Source organism: Branchiostoma floridae, chromosome 10, assembly GCF_000003815.2.
Source record: "Branchiostoma floridae strain S238N-H82 chromosome 10, Bfl_VNyyK, whole genome shotgun sequence".
NCBI classification, from domain to species: Eukaryota; Metazoa; Chordata; class Leptocardii; order Amphioxiformes; family Branchiostomatidae; genus Branchiostoma; species Branchiostoma floridae.
Genome location: NC_049988.1, coordinates 14,493,423 through 14,516,011, shown reverse-complemented (window position 1 = coordinate 14,516,011; position 22,589 = coordinate 14,493,423). Strand labels below are relative to the sequence as shown.

The 22,589-nt window shown below is 41.8% G+C and overlaps 3 protein-coding genes across 5 annotated transcripts; 1 reads left to right on the top strand and 2 right to left on the bottom strand.

Annotated features, from left to right (window-relative positions):
- Positions 1-4,661: 4,661 nt before the first annotated feature.
- Positions 4,662-10,048, top strand: LOC118424251. Its single transcript, XM_035832791.1, has 7 exons — positions 4,662-5,112; positions 6,075-6,220; positions 6,907-7,077; positions 7,511-7,647; positions 8,391-8,499; positions 8,776-8,892; positions 9,550-10,048. The coding sequence occupies exons 1-7, from the start codon at positions 4,823-4,825 to the stop codon at positions 9,582-9,584; spliced, it is 1,005 nt and encodes a 334-aa protein (XP_035688684.1). The 5' UTR covers positions 4,662-4,822; the 3' UTR covers positions 9,585-10,048.
- On the bottom strand, positions 9,710-15,268 carry LOC118424252 (catechol O-methyltransferase-like). Its single transcript, XM_035832793.1, has 7 exons — positions 15,126-15,268; positions 14,082-14,219; positions 13,427-13,561; positions 12,831-13,024; positions 11,887-12,040; positions 11,340-11,538; positions 9,710-10,323 (listed from the first exon to the last, which is right to left on the bottom strand). The coding sequence occupies exons 1-6, from the start codon at positions 15,229-15,231 to the stop codon at positions 11,384-11,386; spliced, it is 882 nt and encodes a 293-aa protein (XP_035688686.1). The 5' UTR covers positions 15,232-15,268; the 3' UTR covers positions 9,710-10,323; positions 11,340-11,383.
- Positions 9,710-22,218, bottom strand: LOC118424253 (catechol O-methyltransferase-like). Of its 3 annotated transcripts, XM_035832796.1 has the most exons (7): positions 21,986-22,218; positions 20,856-20,990; positions 19,932-20,125; positions 19,527-19,680; positions 19,074-19,223; positions 11,349-11,388; positions 9,710-10,332 (listed from the first exon to the last, which is right to left on the bottom strand). In XM_035832796.1, the coding sequence occupies exons 1-6, from the start codon at positions 22,104-22,106 to the stop codon at positions 11,384-11,386; spliced, it is 759 nt and encodes a 252-aa protein (XP_035688689.1). In that variant the 5' UTR covers positions 22,107-22,218; the 3' UTR covers positions 9,710-10,332; positions 11,349-11,383. The 3 variants fall into 3 exon arrangements, with proteins under 3 accessions (XP_035688689.1, XP_035688688.1, XP_035688687.1); XM_035832795.1 differs by lacking the exon at positions 9,710-10,332 and having other exon boundaries at positions 11,340-11,388; XM_035832794.1 differs by lacking the exons at positions 9,710-10,332; positions 11,349-11,388 and having other exon boundaries at positions 18,352-19,223.
- Positions 22,219-22,589: the final 371 nt, after the last annotated feature.

Genomic DNA, 22,589 nt, shown 5'->3' with positions numbered 1-22,589 from the left:
GGAATAAACAGAAATATGTTCATTGCAAAAACCACGTTCTTCGTATCAATGATTTACCAGTGGCTGTTATAAATGATATTTAGTCAATTTAGATAGTTTAGGCTAAATCCCTCGATTAGAAAGCGTATTCACAAAGACAGCTCTTTTGTTAAATATTGCTACTGTTGAGCAAATATTCCACTCTCGCCCTTCCGTCACCGGGCAATGTTTACACATGGTTGTTGATTCAAGGGCAGAAGGTTACCTTTTTAGAGCTTGTATTTTGTTGAAGGATTCAACGTCCATGCATTTGGTACCGTTAACTTCAACGACGTCTTTCAGTAGAAAATTATTTTTTTCTCTATTAGTCTAATTTTTAAATATGTCAATATAGTTTACTGTATATTTTGATGGTGCAATAACCTTATACTCCTTGAATGGTCCCCTAAAAAAACAGACCCACGCGAAGCTCAAGGTAAATGTTGCTGTCAGTTCGAAGGGTAATACACATGCAGGCCATCTCGGCAACAAACTCGTCATCAACTGAAGATTAAGGATCTGTAAGGTATAGTGAATCCCACGGCTTATTCCACTGTTTAGATAGTCGGTAGTATCGTTGCATGGAACTAAGGTTTTAACTAGCCTGATAAGGTCAAATATTACAAGATTGAGAATGCTGATGTCGCTCCCTCTCCTCCATTTTAAACCGTCTTTGCACCTGTAATATGCAAACGTTTCCGAGAGGCATGGCCAAGTGTCCTTTCCTTAATCGTGTGTCAGTTACTGTCACTCCTTCAATGAATATGTGAGAAAAAGTTGGTGTAAATGTTACCAACATACTAGCAATTGTGTACTTTGGACGTTTCGCATAATGTTGACTCAGAAAAACTCTACTAGGGACCATTCGTTTATAATGGGGATCTTCGTCGTTGGGCCAAAATTATGGTCGATTTCACCCGGAAATATGTTGTTCCGTTGACAGCTGATTCTGTGTTTCGAACATGCTCTGTTTGTTGTTACTATCATAAGGTCTATAATCTATTTTCATGTCGCTGAACATAACATCTTACCCCCTCAATGCTAGCCAAATCAATCGGTGCTAATGACACTACCACCCGCCACCCCCTACGCCCATTCAATGAGGAAACGATGTCTGGACGAAACCGTTTGGTGGCTAAGACTTTCATTTTGCTTTTAACTTACTAAACTTAATCCTTCACAGGCCAGTTTTGTCCCAACCTATGCTTGGTGGTAAAATTTAACTTGGAGACAATGGGTACCGCCAGCTCCATAAGCCACACCAGCAGTACAGCTAGTTCCGTGATTAAGTTAATGGAGGAGCGCATAGGTTCAGAGTTTCTTCTTGTACAACACTCGGCTAAAGCTCAACTCTACATGTCGGGGAGTATGCTGTCTGATGGAGGGAGGGACAACACAGGAAAGACTATTCTACTCAGGTATTGGATGTGGAATGTTATATACTCTGTATTATACTTTAGCAGAAACACGTTTAGTACGTTTTAAATTCTAGTCTTAATTGCAATTATCAGTGAATTCGAACCTGCTATACTTTGTAGCTACTTATGAAAATATTAGCAACATAATGATACAAATAATGTATGTCCCGTGATAGCCAAGTGAACATACCTAAATTCGTTATAATGTTGCAAGGTTGCTGACCTCCCCTCCATACACTTAACGCTTGTTTGTGCTTCAGCCATGCAGGCAGTACCATAGCTTCCAGATTATCACCGTCGGTAACGGACGACCACTTCATCGAGAATATTTTAGGCTGGTCAAAGATCGGTCCGGCCATCACAGATGTCATCGGCTTTGGCTCAAGTACTGGAGGTCAGCTTCAGGCTAACATCTCCTCGGTAAACGTTGACTTGTCAGCCGAAGCTGTTAATGTTGACGGGCGATGGTTCAACCAATGCCGACTTTACTCTATTGATGAGCACCACTTTTGGATGTGGTTAAACGGAAAGCGACTACAACTAGAAGCTACAGGGATTCGAGGAAAAGATCGCTTCTTTATCATCACAGAGGTAATTTTTTCTTTTCCATTCTGGAAACTGATTGATACATTTTTCACAGGAACAACAACACGCCGTTGTTGACCTCATGAACACTACACCCTGCAGGACGGATATCTTCGATTTATTTCGGCAACATAATAACATAAGAATGCGATTCTAAACCGACAACGAAATTTATCCTGTCGTTGAGATTTTTAGCTTCGTTCACTACATTCATGACATCTAATGCAAACTTATAACTTGTTGGTGTAGGCATACGTTGCCAAAAGTGTGGGTCAACGACGACAGAAAAGCCTTGACGCTTCTGCCAGCATCACATTGCCACAGGAGTCGACTGAGGAAGATGCTGGAGCGGCTGCACGACTTGCTCATCAACGTACCATCCACCACGCCCACAAGCAAATCGGAGAGGCAGCGCTCGCTTTTAAAATTGTAGAGGTGAAGTTTGACATGTACGGGATAATACAGCACATAAACCTGGTGCAGAACCCGCGGCAACACTACACTCTAGATCCGCAAACAGGTGAGAACCTAACGTTGTAGTTTAGTTTAGTTTAGTTTAGTTTAGTTTAGTTTAGTTTAGTTTAGTTTAGTTTAGTTTAGTTTAGTCTAGTTTAGTTTAGTTTAGTTTGGTTTAGTTTAGTTTAGTTTAGTTTAGTTCAGCTTAGCTTAGCTTAGCTTAGCTTAGCTTAGTTTAGTTTAGTTTAGTTTAGTTCCATAATTAATTGTTCCTGTAAATGGTTGGGAGATTCTATTGACTTATCGTTACTATATCATCTTACTGTCCAGTTTCAGAAGATATGCCAGCATCGTCAACTAAGAAGACGGAATACGTGTGAATCCATGGCAGACGAAATTCGTAACACCACTTCACAGCAGCTAGATTTCTTATCTACATTTAATCTTAAACGGTTAAAGGTTTCAAGGTTCAAGGTTACATTTGAGAGAGAGAGAGAGAGAGAGAGATAGAGAGAGTTTGTTTGAACCGTTGTTTATTCATGAAAGACTCAGCTTAGTCTAGCTCTCAATTTGTGTCAGCTCATTTTGAGTGGTCATCATTTGTCTATTGAGGGATCCACTCTTTCGTGGAATTAAACGTCTCTGATGTGAACGACATGTAATCCTTTATGTTGTAATCATGTTAGTAAACATCTTAAGATGAATTAGCTAATCCGTTCCTGATTTCTCCTTTTTCAAAACCTGCAACTGAAATATCCGTGCAGATCTAAAGAAATATTAAGAAGGGATAAACAAAGCTGCAATAAATAAAGAGTAATAAGTGTTTTTGGTGAAACTATATTTGTTACTTTTAGTATAATCCTTATATATTTGTAAATACATGTGATTTGTCCACGACAGTTTTTTTATCGATCAAAATACCAAGAAAGCGAGCAGGCGTGAGCAACAAGTTGTTGTTTCAATTATATTTTTCCATCTCCCCTGGGATGTTTTTTTGGTTTTGTTTTTGCTAGTAAATATTATCAAATTTGTTTTAGAGTCCATTCCAAGACACCATGAGGGTTTTTAGGTGATATTTGTAATAAGTTTGAGTTATTTTGAATAAAAGAATATCTAAGCCAAAATAATTAACTTTTTTTTCCAAAAAATTGACTAAGAAAATATTCATCTATTTGAATTCATTTCAATATTTTAAAAACATTTTGAAAGTAACTGCACAAATATATCTTTATTTTGAATAATTGTGAAACCTCTGTGTGATTCTTTCACATTTACAAATATTTACAAATATTTGTAAACTTTGCCAAATGGTTAAATTAGTTTATTGTCCCCATAAAACTAAGCCCTATTGTTGCCTCTGCATATTTTTTTTAGATTTCACTGCTGGGCACTGGTGGGTCCTTTGTGGTGGACCATTGTTGCATCTTCCCAGTCCACTGACCCATTTACAAAATGTTACAAAAAATGGTAGAAAGTGGTAAATAATGGTAGAAAGCTGTTATCATTAATTAGAAACCATTAGAAGTATTCAATTCCACATCATAAATATTTCCAAAGTTTTACAGGACCGGGAAATATTTATAAAGTTGAAACAGTGTTAAAAATATTTCTTAAGTATCAAATGTCCTAGACATATAATTACAAAACTTTAAAATCAATTCTAAACAATGGCAACAAACATCCGCACGGTGACTTGGAATGGACTCTATCGACATTTACATGTATTTTGTCTGTTTTGAACAAGGTATTTGATTTTTTGAGATACATGTGCCAAGTCTGACTTTTATATAAATAAAAGAATAGGTTGTGTTATGTTGGGTTGTGCTTTACATACGTTTGTATATATGCTTGAGTACATACACACATACATGCATACATTATGTTTACATACAAACACTTCCAAAAGCATTAAAGTTGGCGGCGAGGGTCAAAGTAATATAGTTCTGACTAAGTAACTATCGTTTCTTACCCTAACAAGTTATCTACACGCTGTTGGAATAATGATAGAAATCCTTCAGGGCAAAGGAAGGCACCATGCGTGGCCTTGTAGACCAGTGAACGCGTATCGATCAGAACACATATCAGGACGTCTGGGGACAAAGGTGAGGCAACAACCTGTAAGGTGAGCTGTGCGTCTCAGGTGTCTCTGTTGACGACATTGCATTGTGCCAGGAGCGCAGGGGTAACAAAACAACCTGACACTGTCCCCTACGGCAAGACGTTCGTCACCTACATTCTTAAGTGTCACTCCCCCAGACTAAACCTACAGGTCTTACCACAACTCTGACGAGCTGAGAAAGCTTAGCTGTAAAGTCTACGAATCTTTGAAGGATTTGCAGATCAACATGAGGAAACTTGACGAAGAAGCAACCGCCAGCACCGCTGATATCCGTGCAGTGATTCCGCCTGACAGAGCGCAGAATTCCGGGCTCAGTCTGCCGACCATGTTACTGGGAGCACTCTGTGTTCTGCTGGCCATCATTGCTATCGTGCTGGCCGCTGTCAGCATGAACCGACAGAACGTGTTCAACCTCGGGCCGGCTCAGACGGCCGCTGGGGGCGGGAGCGACGCGCAGGTGGCCGGCAAGACATGGCTGGTCATGATCGGGCACGACTATGGCGCACACGAGTACATGTAAGTATAGTACACGTCCTTTTTACTGGAGACTGTGACAACGCTGCAACCACTGAGCGACAAAATGTTTTACAGATCGCTCAACGAATTTCATACACAAAGAACGAATCGAATTCTTTTAGGCTTTGTGTGTCTTGTTTAGTAAACCTTAATTTCATATCTTGAGCCATATTCCAACTATAACTTTCTATCGTTCTAGGGCTCAGAAATCACGCCTAGAGGAAAATGGTTTTCAAGCTTAAGAAAACAGTAAAAACACCTGTTGATACATTTGGGCATTGCCATAATGTAGTTCAAAGGGACATGCAATTCGTGCACACATACTGCATACTTGTGACATTATAGACCAGCGAGTGTCTTTGTATAATGGTTAAGATGGTTCTAGCCACGTCATGGCACTGAAAAACTTTTCGGTCACTACAAATTAGGTCCAACGTGTATTCATGTGTCATGGACGTTTGAGAAACAAAGACACAGTCACAATACCGAATACGTGCTGAGCATATTCAGTCGACCGTAAACTAGGTAACCTGTTACCTGAGACGAGGTCAATACCCCAGGGGCTGACCTTTCCAAGGTCAGACGTACAGTAGAAAACACTGTCTCTTTGTGTAGAAAAACTGTAGACAACATACCAATCATACAGGGATACAATATAACAGTTGCATACTAGAGCACCTGATTATGATTTTGTAAGTTGCTTGAGTAGGTTGCTTCATGTCAGCAACGTAATGACGAAAACATTTAACGTTATATAGATTTATTGATTGATTAATTGAGCAAGAAAATGATTGAAGCTTTTAAATCTGTACCGTAGCGACCTAGAAGAGAAAGTCATGATAGCTAGATAGCTACCTACTAGTACCTAGCTAGATAGATACCTAGTTAACTATTTAACAATTGATTGATTGATTGATTGATTGATTGGTTGATTGATTGATGCTTCTAAATCTGTACTATAGCGACGTGCAGGGGAACCTAGCGGGATACCACCATGACCTGATCCGTGAGGTGTGCGAGGCAGCCGGGATAAACTGCCGCACGGTGTGGGACTCCTATCCGAACTGTTGGGACTCCCAGGCCGGTCAGCACGGCAGGGGCGGGCAAGGTAAGTCCTCCGCACGGTGTGGGACTCCTACATGAACTGTTGGGACTCCCAGGCCGGCCAGCACGGCAGGGGCGGGCAAGGTAAGTCCTCCGTACGGTGTGGGACACCTACCCGAACTGTTGGGACTCCCAGGCCGTCCAGCATGGCAGGGGCGGGCAAGGTAAGTTTTCCACGCGGTGTGGGACTCCTACCCGAACAACTGTTGAAAGTGGCATCACTGGAAGTGGCACCTTACAGTAGAGGTCTCGTTATATAGAACATTGAGACATTTGTGTGAGACGACGAGGGCATCGTCTACCATGGTGGGGAGGAGTGTAGCGGTACACCATGTGATCCTTGCTGTGAAAGGGGGAGGGACCCGGATGTCCCCATCTCTGTCTCACGCCAGACACAAGTCAAAGAGGACGTTGGCGTCGGGCGTCGGGCGTCGGGCGTGGCGTAACTGGTAGAGCGTTCGTCTCGGAATCTATGGGTCCTGAGTTCGATTCCCACCGTGCCCCCGACGTTGTGCCCTTGGGAAAGGCACTGTACACGACTTTCTTTCTGTCTGTACCGTGAATGTGTCATTGTTAATATAAGTTACAAAACTTGAGTGCAGTGCCACATCGTCCTCGTCTGTCCAAAAAGCAAATAGAAAAAAAAAAGAGGACGTTCTTCCTATAACCAACACTTTTTTTGTCTTCCAGGCCTGATGAACGGGTGGTACGACGCGTGTACGGGCTGGTCACGGACCCGGCTGCGGGACGGAACCTTCTCCTTCTCCAAGGCTTTCCTCCCGACTCACACCTCGGCCTTCTACGTCAGGAGGGGAAACCCGGGAAACTTCGATGTGGACGACATCTCTGGCAAGAAGATCGGTGAATGTCTAGTGCTACCAATATTTAATACAAAACAACATTTTGACTCAGAAAACTTGCCCTCGTACATGATTCATTATTGGAAAATGAAATGGCGCATTTTTAGTTTCGGCGTTTTGTGGTTCAAAATGTAAAAGAGACCATTTAAGCCATTACGTATATACGTCGATGAATGTTGGGCATTCAGGTAGTGAGATACGCTAAATAGCAGTTTACCCAAGCAACTGGATATGATTTTGGAAATGGTCATACGTTACAGATAACATCAGTTATGTTACGTGATGTTATCTGTAACGGATATTAAATCTATATATACATTATGTACCTACATTATGTATATTTGTTGACGAAGACATAATACAAACCATCTACAGCGGTAAGATGAGGTTGATTGGTTGTTTCACGTTGCCTTGTCGACTGTCTCGCACCACAGTTTTCCTGGACGGCTGGGTGGATGACGAGAAGTGCCTGGCCAGGCAGAGGAGCATCACGGGATCGGTGCTGCCCGTGGATAAGATCGTCCACGTGGCCGACACCGACAAATTCATGGAGCAGATCAGCACCGGACAAGTAACTAATACTTGATATGCAAACTATTTACATGTTTTTTTCACATAATCTTTATTCATTTTTGAAAAAAAAAATACAAAGTGGATGTACAGAAAAAGCAACCTAAACCAGGAAAGACAATTTGCATTTTCCCAACTAAATTAATTTAACTGTGCATAACCAATGGGTCCCCAATTTAACAAGTGTTTTTCAGTTTTCTGTAAGTCTTGAGCAATGATGTATTCTAAACATGTTTGCGATAGCAAAACCTATGTTAGTTTGCGTCGTTGGGCGCCGCCATTTTGTGTCCCATATATGGGATTGGTGTATGATGGGAAGTTGTGTCACCATTTTGATGTGTTGATACTGACGCTGAATGTGTTGTTGAGATCTTGTATTCCATTGGTTACTACACTATTGACGTTTCCGATATTAGTAAGCGGTCCAGGTATATATATTTAGCATCAAGAACATGGCACATGAAAACTGGAATCAAAGGGTAGATGCAAACCGCAAATAGCCGTTCAAATGGGTTCTCTACCAATAGTAGAATACGAGGTGGCACATTCTTTTTGCATGGAAAACTGACCACAAAATGGCCGCAAAATATTGCTTTTTTTTCCCTATAAGAAGTCATGAAGTCAAGTTGATCAACCTAATCTCTAAGGGAAGGATAATCCGAAAACGCCTGAGCCATAGACTTCTCAGAGTGTTTTTAACATCTTTTAAACTTGTGTACAGAATATGGCTTACGTGTCTTCCAGGTGGACGCTGGCTGGGCAGCCAACACGCTGATTTCTCAGGGATACTACAACGGCACCATCCTGCAACTGTTGGCTCCCACTTCGCCTGAACAATGCATGTTGGACGGATGTGAGTTAGTCTCTACCAGAGTGACTATGCTGGTTGTTATGACTTATAGAGAGAATAGTTTGCCACCAATTTCCGCCTGAATATTTACGTGTCATAGGCTCACTTTCTAGCAAATGGGGATTTGTAAGATTGCTCCTCAATTCTTCAAGCCACAGTTGTCGATTGATGAGCAGATTTTGCAGAAAATAAAGCTATTTTTGCTGTCCTGGTTTGAAACGCCTATAATAATGACAGATGTAGTTATGATAATTGACACAATTACATTTTCTTCCGTAGCTGCGATGATGAGCCGGAAGGACAACAATTTCACCATCTACTGGAACCAGGGCTTCGACAAGCTGGTTGAGAGCGGACGGTTCACCCGGCTGTGCAGCGAGGCCGCCCAGCGCTACGGTAAGGCATTGCAGTGTATCACCGTTGAAACGATCTTATAGGACTGCACAAAATGTTTTAGGATACTGAAGTATCCGTTTGGCACCCAGTTCTTTATTTTTTTTCTCTTTTTTTTGCCTTTGGACAGACGAGGACGTTGTGGCACTGCACAGTTAAAAACTTACATTTTTTAAACTTACATTAACAGTGCCACATACACGGTAAAGACAGAAGGTAAAGGTAGTCTTTTACCTCCCCTACCGAAGTCAGGTACCCATTTTTTACATCGGGGTGAAGTGAGGAAGGTCGTGTAGAGTGCCTTTTCCCAAGGACACAATGTCGGAATCTAATATTAGATCGACTCAGGGACCTATATTTAGATTCCGAGCCGAATGCTCTACCAGTTGCGCCACGCCCGACGCCACAGTTCTTTATTTGTTATTGGTTATAAGGCGAGGTTAGGCTAGGAGAAGGTTTTAAAATATCAAGAATTAATCCACCTAGGTCTGCAAAACCGTCAGGTACCACTCGTACGTACAAAATCGTAGTCCACTCAACCTGCACAATCTCAACACTTGGTTCACTCTAATGGGCAACTGACAAATATTCAGAGATTTATTAAAGAAATATTGAGTCTGTAAGAAATACTTCTTCACGCTGTTTCTATTTCATTCACAGGGAGCGTGGGCACAGTGGCGTGCCTGAATGTGTGACGTTACGAACGGTTACAACAGAAGGAGAGAAGACCCACTGCAGTACGACTACAATAACTGCATGATGTGCTACGGTCAAATTCAGACATTAAGACAACATAAACATATCAAATATGATATCGGCATAAAATGTTTCTCTTTTATTCAGATTTTTCTCAGCGATTGAAACAAACTTAATGCTACAAATACATGTACAATGTATCTTGATTTTTTTGTGAATTTGTACCTTTATATTCTGTTGTACATAAGAACATAAAATGATGAGAAAAAAATTTAAATCAGACAAAAGCCTTACACGGGAATAAGGTGAAAGAAATGTAAGCATCATTGAACTGCTAGAAAATGTGATGTCTTGACTTATTCAGAGTAATTTTGGACTTGGAAAATTAGTCATAACAAATCCTGGTGCTGTATCACCTTACAATAAACTTCCTATCGATGCACAGAATAATATTTGTGCAACAGAGTTGGCTCTTTCATTTTCATTGCAAATCTTACACAAAGCTTTCATTCTGTATATTTGAGAAAAGCTCATCCCTCAAATTCATGGACCCACAGTACTTCTACTGAACTTCTGGACCCTGGTCAAAGGACTATTTACCAATAAGGAGGTCCATGATTCAAAGTACGCATGTGCAGTGAATGCATTGTGGGCATAGTCAAGACCCTTCACCTTCGACCTATTACCCACAATACATTTTGCTGCAACATGCGTACTTAGAATTGTGCACCTCCTTATTACAGTGTAGCAAAACTACGAAAGCTTCACCCTCCTTTTTCAGCACTCGGTTCCAGTGCTGAAGATGGCTTCAGCACTGGATATCCAGTGCTGAATGTTCGTCAGCACTGGTTTTCCAGTGCTGACCCGCTCACAGCACTGGAAAAGCCGGCGTCAGCACTGGAAACCGAGTGCTCGGACGATATTCCGTGCTGGTAACTCAAGTCATTTCCAGAAGGGCTGTAATTATGATTTGAAATCACACACAATAAATTTTGCAATCCATTGTTAATGACATTCTATCTTTTATAGATATATAATCCAATTCCAACACGTTACACAACAAATGCAATAACACAGATTTGGGCTTTTGATGAACTTGGACCATATCTATATTAGAATTTTTGCCAAGTGCTGCTCTCAGTACTTTTACAAAATTATATCTAACTCGTATACATTATACATATGTCAAGTTTCAATTGCACATCTGCACAACTTCGGTTTCTTGGCATCAGGTTACTTATTTTTTATGCGAATCTTCACCAATTACCGCTCTCATCACTAGGACACTGCAGTTCTGGAAAGACTTCAGCACTGGTTTGAAGATCATTCCAGTGCTGAAAAGACGTCAGCACTCGTTTTCCAGTGCTGAAGATCCCTCAGCACTGGTGTTCCAGTGCTGAATTGTCCCTGAGCACTGGTAAATCCAGTGCGGAAGGTGAAGCTTTTGTATATCAGCACTCGGTTCCAGTGCTGACAGCGATTTCAGCACTGGGTAACTAGTGCTGACGGCAGTCTAGCACTGGAAAACCAGTGCTGAAATGAGTTCAGCACTGGAAAACGAGTGCTGGAACAGTATTCAGCACTGGAATTCCAGTCCTGACGGAGCTTCAGCACTGGAACAGAGCCATTCAACACTGGAAAACTAGTGCTGAACTTTCTTCAGCACTGGAAAGCTAGTGCTGAGGGGGCTTTGAGCATTGAATCAGCACTGGAATACCAGTGCGGAAGGTGAAGCTTTCGTAGACTTGCCATTATACAGTGTATCTAACTTAGTTCGACATGAAACAGTGTTCTATCCCTAGCCTAGGTACACAGACTTCTCCAGTCCGTCTGGTTTGCCGCCGTACAGTTCGCCCTCGTGGAAGGTGGAGTCGTACTTGCCGCAGGTCCGCACGTAGTCTGCATATTCTGGAGCCCCGGGGTGGACAATGTTATCGGCTACTACTACAGTACCTGTGGACCAGTGTGGGGACAGAAAATATATTTCATATGCAAATAAACATTCAAAATCCATAGCTATAAAATTTAGCTTTGTTGCAACACAAAGGTAACCCTTAAGGTGCATTTTCACTGAACTTGCGTCATGCTTGCAGCTAATGATACTCAAAGAATTTCAGAGATAAAGAACGATTTTTCTTACTTTTTTTTGTCGTTTTCCAAGTCATACTTTTACATATCACGCAACATCTTAATTATAAAAAAGACAAATAATGACGCAGTGAATGAACCCCGCAGTGACGCAAGCTTGACGCAAGAGCGGTGAGAGTGCAAGTTTACTTAACCATGACTTTTTATGAGTACCTTTGCGTAGTAGGTTGTTCTCCTCAAGAAGTTTGATATCCCTGAGATAGAAGTCCCCGAAGTGGTCTATAAACACCATGTCAAACGTCTCTATGTTGTACTTGGTCTTCATTTGGGAGATGGCTTCAGAACTCTCTGATATAACCTGGATAACCTGTGAAAAAAGATATTATTATTGACGTACGGAAATACACATGTATTGATTGAAGGTAAACAATGAGTCCAAAACCACCTGAATGCCCAAATATTCTATATATTGAGCATTTCAGAAACGTCTGTAAGGTCAAAGAATCAAGGCAATTTAACTGGGCTATTCTGGATTTTTTGTCAACATTTTTGTTCGTTCTACTTGTATTTTGTCCGGGCTATGGAAAATAAGCATTTGTTTTGTTAGAGGGCTTCCAACAACAAATTGCAGAGACCGTATGCTGTGAAAAAATAGCATAATAAGACACCTTAATGCAAATCTATTTCTATCAACACTTCGGGATGCAAATCATTTGAGATGTCACGTTTTTTAGCAACGGAAAACTTCCTTGGAATACACCTTTCTCACGAGGCGGCCATGATAGATTGAAGACGAGTTCAATGAGGCAAACAAACAAAACTTATTTCTAAAATCAACTCCCATTTAGTTTTTCCCCAGACCACACAATTTTTCACAATATAAGATCAAATGATAAATATTTTAAGTAGTGTTATGCAGTGAAATATGTAGCAATTTAGACTCGTGTACTGATCCCATAGTCCCGTAAGAGATGCAAAATAAAAATATAATAATCGAAATATTTCACGGACATGCTTATTGGTCAATTTTAAAATTTCCATGCTATCATTGGTTGAACTGCTGATTATGGTGGACAGTCTTCTGTTTGCCCCATTGAACTCGTTTTAGATCGATTATGGCCGCCGCGTGAGAAAGGTGAATTACTTAATGGCATTACCCTGTCTTGCAACCCTGCGAATGAGATGATCTCCTTTGCCACTGCTGCTACCTCTTTAAAGTACTCCAGGGTGATGAACTTGGCTCCTGGTGGCAGCAGCCTGGCGGTCCTGACGGCGGAGTACCCCATGTACGTGCCCAGCTCTAGCATGGTCTGAGGCGCCGCCTCCTTCACAAAACTGTCCATAATCCCTCCTACGGGCAGACAAAAGTAACTTTGCAACATGGCTTAACTTATTCAAATCGACAAACGATTTTCCGGTGTGCACTTATAGACCTACTGACACTACCAGCAACGGAGAAAAACCGGGGACCTCCAGATGGAATGCTTATTTAAATTTTAGAAATTACCAAGTTATACTTTCCAACAGACACGAGGGGAGCTATAGACTCCCTCACATCACCCAAGGTTACAAGTAGGCTTGCCTACAGAGGGACTTGATTGTGATAGGTCGGTATAAAGGTAAAGGAGTCATGACGCGACTTTACTACCTGAGCAAGCGAGCAAGCAATTCAGTCAAACAGACTTGTTCAATTACACTTGTTCAAATGTGAAGAGATCTAACGCTGGCGGCTAGAGCAAACGTACGCTCTGACCTTTGGAGTCTCCTACGTGCATGGCCCATTCTTGCTCCCTGGCATATGTGTCCATTGTAGCCAGGACGCTGTCAGGGTCCCCTCGTGACGCGTTCTGTAGAACATACTGCAGGGTGCGCTGTTCTTTACTCATTTCTGTGCAAAATAACAGTGATAAACGCTGAAAATTAGTAATCTGTCTTTACACCCATTAAAAACAATGTTACATTTCATTTCATTTCATGCAAGAGATCAATTGTCAAAATGGTTTGACGTGGGACAAAAACAACCAAAAAGTCAACAATGAAGAGGTTGAAATAAAATTCTTTACAAATGAATGTTACAAGTAGGTTAAACCATAGTTGGACTCTTCGTGATAAGTGTGTTGAATATTTACTTTTCACGTGAAGAGGTTTAACACCTGAGCATAAAGCCAGGTTAGATACTGTAAATGCATTTAAGTTCGCGGAGATTTAATTTCGCAGTAGCGGGAAAAAAGTTCGCGGTAACACCGTAGACTGCAGTCTAATACCATAATACATAGAAAAATGTTTGCGGTGGATTTAAGTTCGCGGTGAAGTGGTAACCGCGAAAACCGCGAACATTAATCCACCGCGAACATTTCTGCATTTACAGTAACATGTATTTTGATCACGGGTGCAACATGCGACCTGACCTTTGGAGTCTCCTTCGTTCGTGGCCCGTTCTAGCTCCTTGGCGAACTTGTCCATTGCAGCCAGGACGCCGTCAACGCCACCGGCACGTGACGCTTCCATTAGAGCCTTCCCCAGGCCGCTCCTTTCTTTACTCATGTCTGTATAAAATAACAGTGATAAACTTAGTCATCTTTCTTTCCACCTGATCAAAACAATGTCATACATTTCATTCTCTATGTAACTTATGTTTTACACTGCACATGCAAATATGTAAATACCCTGTACATGGTATGTGTGTTTATATCTTAGAATCTGTTGCATATTATATATATATTCTAATATACCTGATTTGACTGCTATTATAGAATATCTCACGAAAGCCCTGTATTCTATAATGTCAGTCTCGTATTCAATAAATAAATAATGGTTCAAACAAACAGATAAATATACAAATCAATGCATATTCTGCCTAACGTGTCACAACTCTATTTACATTGTCAGAATTGGGGAGGGGCGGTTACAATCATGACACGCCTATATACAAAGGTGTCCGTCAATAGGTACAATAAGCCCTTTCAAAGAGATCAGAACGCATGTGCGGCGACAGGAATTCAAGGTAATATGTCAAAAGTAAAGTCTTCGAAGAAAAAACAGTCTCGACCACTGTTTCGATTTGCATAACAATGTCCAGGCGGGTTGACTCCATTCAGCATTGATTCTAATGAATCCCGAACCCGGAAGTGTGATGTTTTGATAGTTTGATCGTGTGAGGTTCAATCGTGGGAGAATAGGGTTGATTGAATGATACCATTATCCGATTATCTCTGTATCCGTCTGTAACGTTACCCCAAAAGCGATCGTAAGTTTAGAACAATGTTTTACGACTCAGTGTCATCGTCGTGTCATCCAACTTCGGATACTGAATGTCTCTGTAGCAGGTTGCAACACCAGTCTGTGCACCAGTCTCCGCAAACAGACTTAATATTTATAAAGCACCATTAAACAAACAGCCAGGTAGTAAGGAAGGTTAATGGCACCGTTACTGAGGAGGCAGGACATCTTACCGCTTGCCCAGGTCTGCTTCCGTACACTCGGGAATCGCCTGAAGTTTCTAGGTTGCAACACCAGTTTGTGCACCAGTCTCTGCAATGACGCCTTATAAAGCACCATTAGACAAACATTACGTCAGTTTCACGTTATGCCGTACCTGGTACGTCAGCTGCTCGTGGCTGGCACCACGTGTGATGAGTCAGAGATTTTTTCGGTCAAAGTTTGAGGTCATTGGACGATACCAACTCGTCACAAAATGGGTAAGTGTTCGTGATGTGTGAGTATCATGTAACAAGAAGGATCTATTCTCCAAGCAGAGGTTAAGTCGTAGTGAGAGGAGCAAGCCGGTAAAAATCCCGACTATTGTTATATCTCCGCGACTCATCCTCTGCTTGGAGAATAAGAAGGATCACCTGGTGCGTAAACTCAGTGAAATTCGCGTCATGACGTATCTGGCACGGCGCTGATTTGCACTAGATACTCATGCGGTCAAAGTGCAACGTTAGGTCATTGCACTGAACAATCAATATCATTGCTCTTACTTAAGTTGGGTCTTCATATTGTTGCCAATGCAAAATTGTAACGTAAATTAAGCGTTTGCTTCTTCTACCGAGACGACCAACTCGCCAAAGTGCCTTGTACATGTGTTTATAGCTCTTTCGCGCTTAACTATAGCCCTTACACCTGGGAAGATCACAAGCCCAGCCTCTATTTGCAGGGTCTGTATCTTAATGGTCGTGATCTAGGGATAGTAATGTTAGAGATTGCTGGTATACAGCATTGACTTGTGTAGCTTATGATTGCCTCAATAAATGATCACGACGTACCTAAATGATTCTCAGGAACGATGACTCGGACAAGACACCGGGACTCCTGCTGTTCTTCCAGCCATGAAAGTCAGGCCGTACCCTGTAACACCCAGCCGTGCTGCTCGTGTGTGGGGGGCAACTGGCACGCATGGAGCTTCTGTTCACAGACATGTGGGGAAGGTTTGTACCCGTTTGCCACCCCTCGTTATGCCTTTTCGTAGTTTAGGAAAGATTTGAATGTCACATCAATCTACAATGGGCACCATCACAAAGTAAAGACAGAAAACTTGTTCTTGTAAAAAGTCTCTTTCTCATGTTCTTCTCATGATAGCTCTTTTCTAAGCTGGTCGGATCAAACTCTTCCTTTTTCCTTTACCAATGACAATGACAATGATCTTTATATTGCATTGTTTACCAAGAGGTATTTTTGACTAATTATATAGGCAGGCAGACCCGTACCAAGTACCGGGATCACTGCTGTCAGCCAAGCCACCAGGAGGACTCTCGGTCCTGTCACAACAGTTGTGATGATGACGGACATAAACATGAACATGGTCATGGTAAGAAACTGTTTGCCCCTGTAAGCATGTCTTTATGTGGCGGACAGTCACATAGTCATGGTAGTTGTACTTTGTACCGGTATAGATGCATCAATGATCAAGGACTAAGGCGGGGCAGTGCTTTTCTTCTGCTAGCGGTTATCTAATGTAAGTTCTGTAGATTCGCCACGTATGAGAAATGTTGGGATTTTACACACGTTCATTCGATTCATCAGGGTATGAAATATAGTATGAGTACACTTACATGAAAAATAATAAGTACATACAATGATAGATAGTTTCACAGTGGCCATATTCTCGCATATGACATCCGCCTGTCAATACTAACCATGGCAAAACCGTAATTCAGCCATACAAGTACCGGGTATAATTTAACAGTCCTATTCCACAATGACAGTCTCTACCACATACATGTTAAAAAGGTGTCAGGCATTGGTAACGTACACAGATACTTTCTGTATGCTCTCTTGTGTGATGGAACATGTGTGTCTTTCGCTACTACAGCAGAAAAATCTATTCTATGATACATTTTTGCATGTCAACAGTTACTAAATAGACTATATCTACAACGTTAACTGCAAGCGTATAAAAGCCTGTACACCACATCAACCGAGCTGTTGTTGAACCAACACCTAGGCCTGATATTTGGACGTTTCTTTTCTTTATAAGAGGCTATCCGCGTGTGAAAGAACATGCAAACAATGTGTGTCAAATGTGGTGGAAGACGAAATACATTTTATGTCAAACTGCTCTCTCTATAATCACGAAAGAAAAGAGTTGTTTGAAAAGTCCATCAAATCACCCAAACTTCCTCACATTCACGGACAAAAATAAAACAGTTCTCCTTCTAACGTCACAAAACCCACACATAATAGAAAAGGTGGGATCTTTCGTCTTCCACTGTCACTGTCTTCGAAAAAGGAGTCGAACCCAATAACCTATAGCTAGGACCTAGAGTTAGCTTTTACTAGCTTTAGACTAGAGTAGACACTTGTGATATTGTTTTTACACTGTTTGAATCTTTTATGTTACCCGCAATTAGCCCACGGGCAAGAATTTTGCAATGAACTTTATTATTGATATATTCCAGGTGTTCAGGGACCGAGCACGGAGCGTCTGACTCTGATCATCCTGGGCGTGCTGGTTGTGGCTGTTTTTTGTGGTGTCGTGTTCTGGTACAAATGTATCAGGGTCCCGGGCAGGGTGATGGACCTCAGCGGGAAATATTAGAGGATATTTCGAAACTTTCTCTCATGGCTGATACAGAAATCGTTAAGGTATATTCACATACAATTCAATATGTATAACAGGATTTTTAAAAAAAGAATTACTTCCGGACGTTTCAAGCGACATCCATCACTCTTCTTCAGTGTTACTAGAATGACGTTGCAGAACAATTCAATACAAGTACATTGCATTGTATTTCTATTGAATTGTTCCTCCGGTTCATTCTGGCGACGCTGAAGAAAAGCAATGGATCGATGTCACTGGAAACAGCCGGAAGTACGTTTCCGCTTTTTATCCAACATAGACTCCGTTGCAGTCTTCGGAACGGAGATGGGTTTTTTTTTAGGGAGGGGGGGGGGGGTCGTTGGTCCGCGATTTTCAACGTTGGCTATGTTCTCCTGTGCCGGGAAAGGGAGTTTGCTGTGGAAGGGAGTTTGCCGTGATAGCGAGTCTTTGCCCCGTCCGCGAAGACTGCAACGGAGTCTAATCAAGTTGAGGTTGAATTTCTATTTGAAATTGGGCAAGAATTTTGTCAGATGTTGACTATTTTGCGTTGCTACATGTATACACGATTCAAAGTAGCTTATATTACTGTGTTGTGTGAATAGGCTAATAAGTCAGCTAAGGCGAGGTGGCCTGGGGTATTGGCTTTTGTACTGCTCGCTGTGGATTTTGTCTTAAACAAGATTCGACTTTAATAACTGTTGACAAATATTGTGTTGTTACATTCTACTATACATACATACATATATATCCATACTTGATTTTAACAAGTTGAAGCATTCACATAGTTTTGCTTCCATTGTATTCTATTTTTCATCAGTTAAATGAGTTCCTTATCATATAGACCAGTCTCTGCTTCAATAAGGTCCTTTAGCGTGAGGTATGGACGTTATCTTCTCCTACTTGCTTCTGGTGACCAAAAAAGCAGATTACCGGCTGGTTCGCCATGTCGAACAGCATGTCCAGCAAGGCTTATTCGGCGTCGCCTAACTTCACTTGAAATAAATGGCAGAGTCCCGTCCAGTTCTTTGTGTGTATTCCCACCAAGGTTTGTTGTATACAGCACGTAACATCCTGGTGAAGGAACCATCCAGTTTCCTGGTCTGTGAAGAGTTCATTGTCAAAGACTCACAGTCATAAAGTAGAATTGAGATGATACATGATTTAAATAGACTAGTTTTTGTTTCTTTTCTGACGTGAGATTTCCAAATTTTGCAAATTTTCCAAAACATTCTACTATACACTTAATTGACAGTCTGAAATTGACTGAAAGAAGGGAATATCAAAACTGTTTGCGGCCTCGTTAAGATCCGAGTTCGAATACATGTAATGGAAAGGTAACAGCGACTGTTCTATCCCTAGCCTCGGTACACAGACTTCTCCAGGCCGTCAGGTTTTCCGCTGTACAGTTTGCCCTCGTGGAAGGTGGAGTCGTACTTGCCGCAGGTCCGCACGTAGTCTGCGTATTCTGGAGCCCCGGGTTTGATGATGTTGTCAGCTACTACTACAGTACCTGTGGGAACAGAAGATATTCAGATAAACAGTCATCTTTGTCACATGTCTGTTACACTGTGCTGATGTTCCGGAATCCGGAAGCGTGATGACGTCAGTAGTGAATCAAAGGTGGCAGAAACATTGACCTGAAATTCATCTCCCTTTTGCAACAGGGAATTTTGTTGAATACATTTCTATACGATAACAATGGGCCTTACTGACTGCTGACGTCACCTGTCATGATTTTATTATATTTTGTCAAAATTAAAAAAGGCATGTTTGGATTTGAAGACGGATTGTTGGTTTCTTAAGCGATGTGTACCTTTGCGTAGTAGATTGTTCTCTTCAAGCAGTTTGATATCCCTGACATAGAAGTCCTTGAAGTGGTCTATAAACACCATGTCAAACGTCTCTACGTTGAACTTCGTCTTGAGTTGGGGGATGGCTTCAGAACTGTCAGATATCACCTGGATAACCTGTCAAAAAAGCTATCTGTATTAACGTACGAAAATACAGCTGTATTGATTGAACGTAGTTGAAGAATTATTCCCAAACCACTTGAATGTCCAAATATTCTATATATTGAGCAGAAACCGTATTTTGCAAAATAGCGCAATAAGCCAACTTTATGGAAAGCTATTTCTTTTGACACTTCGGGATCCAAGTCCCTCGCGACGTCATTTTTTTAACAGCGGGAAACCTCCTCAGAATTACTTGATAGCATTACCTTATCTTGAAGCCCTGCGAATGAGATGATCTCTTTAGCCACTGCGGCGTTCTGTTGGTTGACCTCCAGGGTGATGAACTTGGCTCCTGGCTGCAGCAGCCTGGCTGTCCTGACGGCGGAGTACCCCATGTAGGTGCCCAGCTCCAGCATGCTCTGAGGGGCCGTCTCCTGAACAAACTGGTCCAGAAACGCTCCTACAGACAAACAAAAGTAACTATCAAGAGGATGGTTATTTGTGGGGTCTCGCGTGGTGCTGATTGAGCGTTGAGCTCGTAACAGAGTCCTGAGGTTTATACCCGCCGTGCCCCCGACGTTGTGCCCTTGGGAATGGTACTTTACACGACCTTTCTCACTTCAACCAGGAGTACAAATGGGTACCCGACGAGAAAAAGGAAAATAGTCATGACAAAAGCGTAGTCGTGGGACAAAAAAAAACAACTATACCGTGATGAGGTTGAAATAAAAGGGGTTTGCTCTTTAGTCTTTACAAATAAATATTTACAAAAGGTGGGACCGCGTGGCACGATCGTCAGCGCGTTGGTCTGAAGCCCAAGAGGTCTTGGGTTCGAATCCGCTTGTCGTGTCACCGGTCTTGTGCCCTTGGGAAAGGCACTTTACACGACTTTCCTCACTTCACCCAGGTATAAAAATGGGTACCTGACTTCGGTCGGGGAGAAAAAGGAAAATAGTCATGACATAAGCGTAGTCGTGGGACCAAAAAAAAACTATACCGTGATGAGGTTGAAATAAAAAGGGTTTGCTCTTTAGTCTTTACAAATAAATATTTACAAAGGTTATTACGAGTAGGTTTACCCATAGTAGGGCTCGATGGAACGCGATGAGTGCGTTGAATATTTACTTTTCACGCCTGAACATAACGCTAGGTTAGATATTTTGACCACGGGTGCAAACGTGTGCACTGACCTTTGGAGTCCCCTACGTTCATGGCCCATTCTTGCTCCCTGGCGTATGTGTCCATTGTAGCCAGGACGCTGTCGGGGTCCCCTCGTGACGCGTTCTGTAGAACATACTGCAGGGTGCGCTGTTCTTTACTCATGTCTGTGCAAAATAAAAATGATTATTGCTGAAATTAGTCAAATTTCTTTCCACCTGATCAAAACAAAGTGACACATTCTATTCTGTACAAAAAATCAATTAGCATGTTATCTTTCGAGTGGATTATCCCTACACAGTGCAAATATGTGAGTACATTTAAAAGAGTATGTTAACGTTGAATATCTTAGAATCTGTATTTTTGAAACTAACTAAAGTCATGTTTTTCTATGGGAATTTCCTAATCTACGCTGCTTCTTGGGTAAGATTTATTTCGCAGTCCGAGAATTACCTGATCACTACTATAATCAAGGCTCCTTGCTATATAAGAAGACCTTATGAAAGCCTTGTATTCTATCTGTAAGACATCTATAAAGCTATGTATCAAGTAAACTATGTGTTCAATCGTTGCATATTTTTCTGAATGTGTCTCATCACTCTAGTAAAGTCCAGGGGGAGGGGCGTTACAATCATGACACGATATTATTATACATGCAGAGTTTGCAACAGCGTACGTCAATGGGTACGATTGTATCTTTTCGTAGACTTCATTCATCCATTTTTTACAGAATCGCCGAACCCGGAAGTGCTATGTTTTGATACAGTCAAACCTGTCTATAGCGGCCACTTAAGGGACCGGACAAATGTGGCCACTATAGACAGGTGGCCTCTGTATAGAGGTGGCAACTTGTAGATAAAATACCCAAGGGACCGACAAAAATTGGTCACTATGGACAGGTGGCCCCTCTGTAGAGGTGGCCCCTAATACAGGTTTGACTGTAGTTTGATCGATCGATTAGGGTTGATTGAATACCATTATCGCTGTACCTCTGTAACGTTAACCCAAAAGCGATCGAACGTAAGATAGAACAACGTTTTTACGCCATAGCGTCATTGTTGCCTATCCTACACTACGCGTGTCCTTCTCTCCTAGAGCGACAGGTGGTTACTTGAGACAGGTAGGAACTAAGGAAGGTTACTAAGAAAGAGGGATAGCTTACCGCTCGCACAGGTCTGCTTTCGTACACTCGGGAATCGCCTGAAGATACTGGATGTCTCTGTAGCAGGTTGCAACACTAGTTTGTGCACCAGTCTCTGCAATGACGCCTTATAAAGCACCATCAGACAAACATTACGTCAGTTTCACGTTATGCCGTACCTGGTACGTCAGGTTTACGTTGTGTCGTGCCTGGCACCACGCGTGACTCGATGTGTGCGGTCAAAGTTTGGGAGAGGTCATTGGACGATACCAACTCGTTGTAAAATGGATAGTACTAAGTGTTCATGATGTGTGGGTATCACGTGACAAGAAGGTTTACCTGGTGCGAGGTACGTTATGTCGTATCTTGTACAGCGATGACTTGCAGAAATCATCCGGTCAAAGTGTAACGTTTAACGATAGGTCATTGCATTGGGCGATTCCCACTAAAGAGGGGTCTTTATATTGTCGTACCTATGCAAAATTGCAAAGTAGACCTTAAGCGTTTGTTTCTCATGTAAAGGGAGGTTTTTAACCTCGTTGCTCAGGCACAATACTGATGCTGCCGCTATCATTATTTTTGTCAAGACGTCACCAAATTGTCAACGTTTATATGACTGATTTGC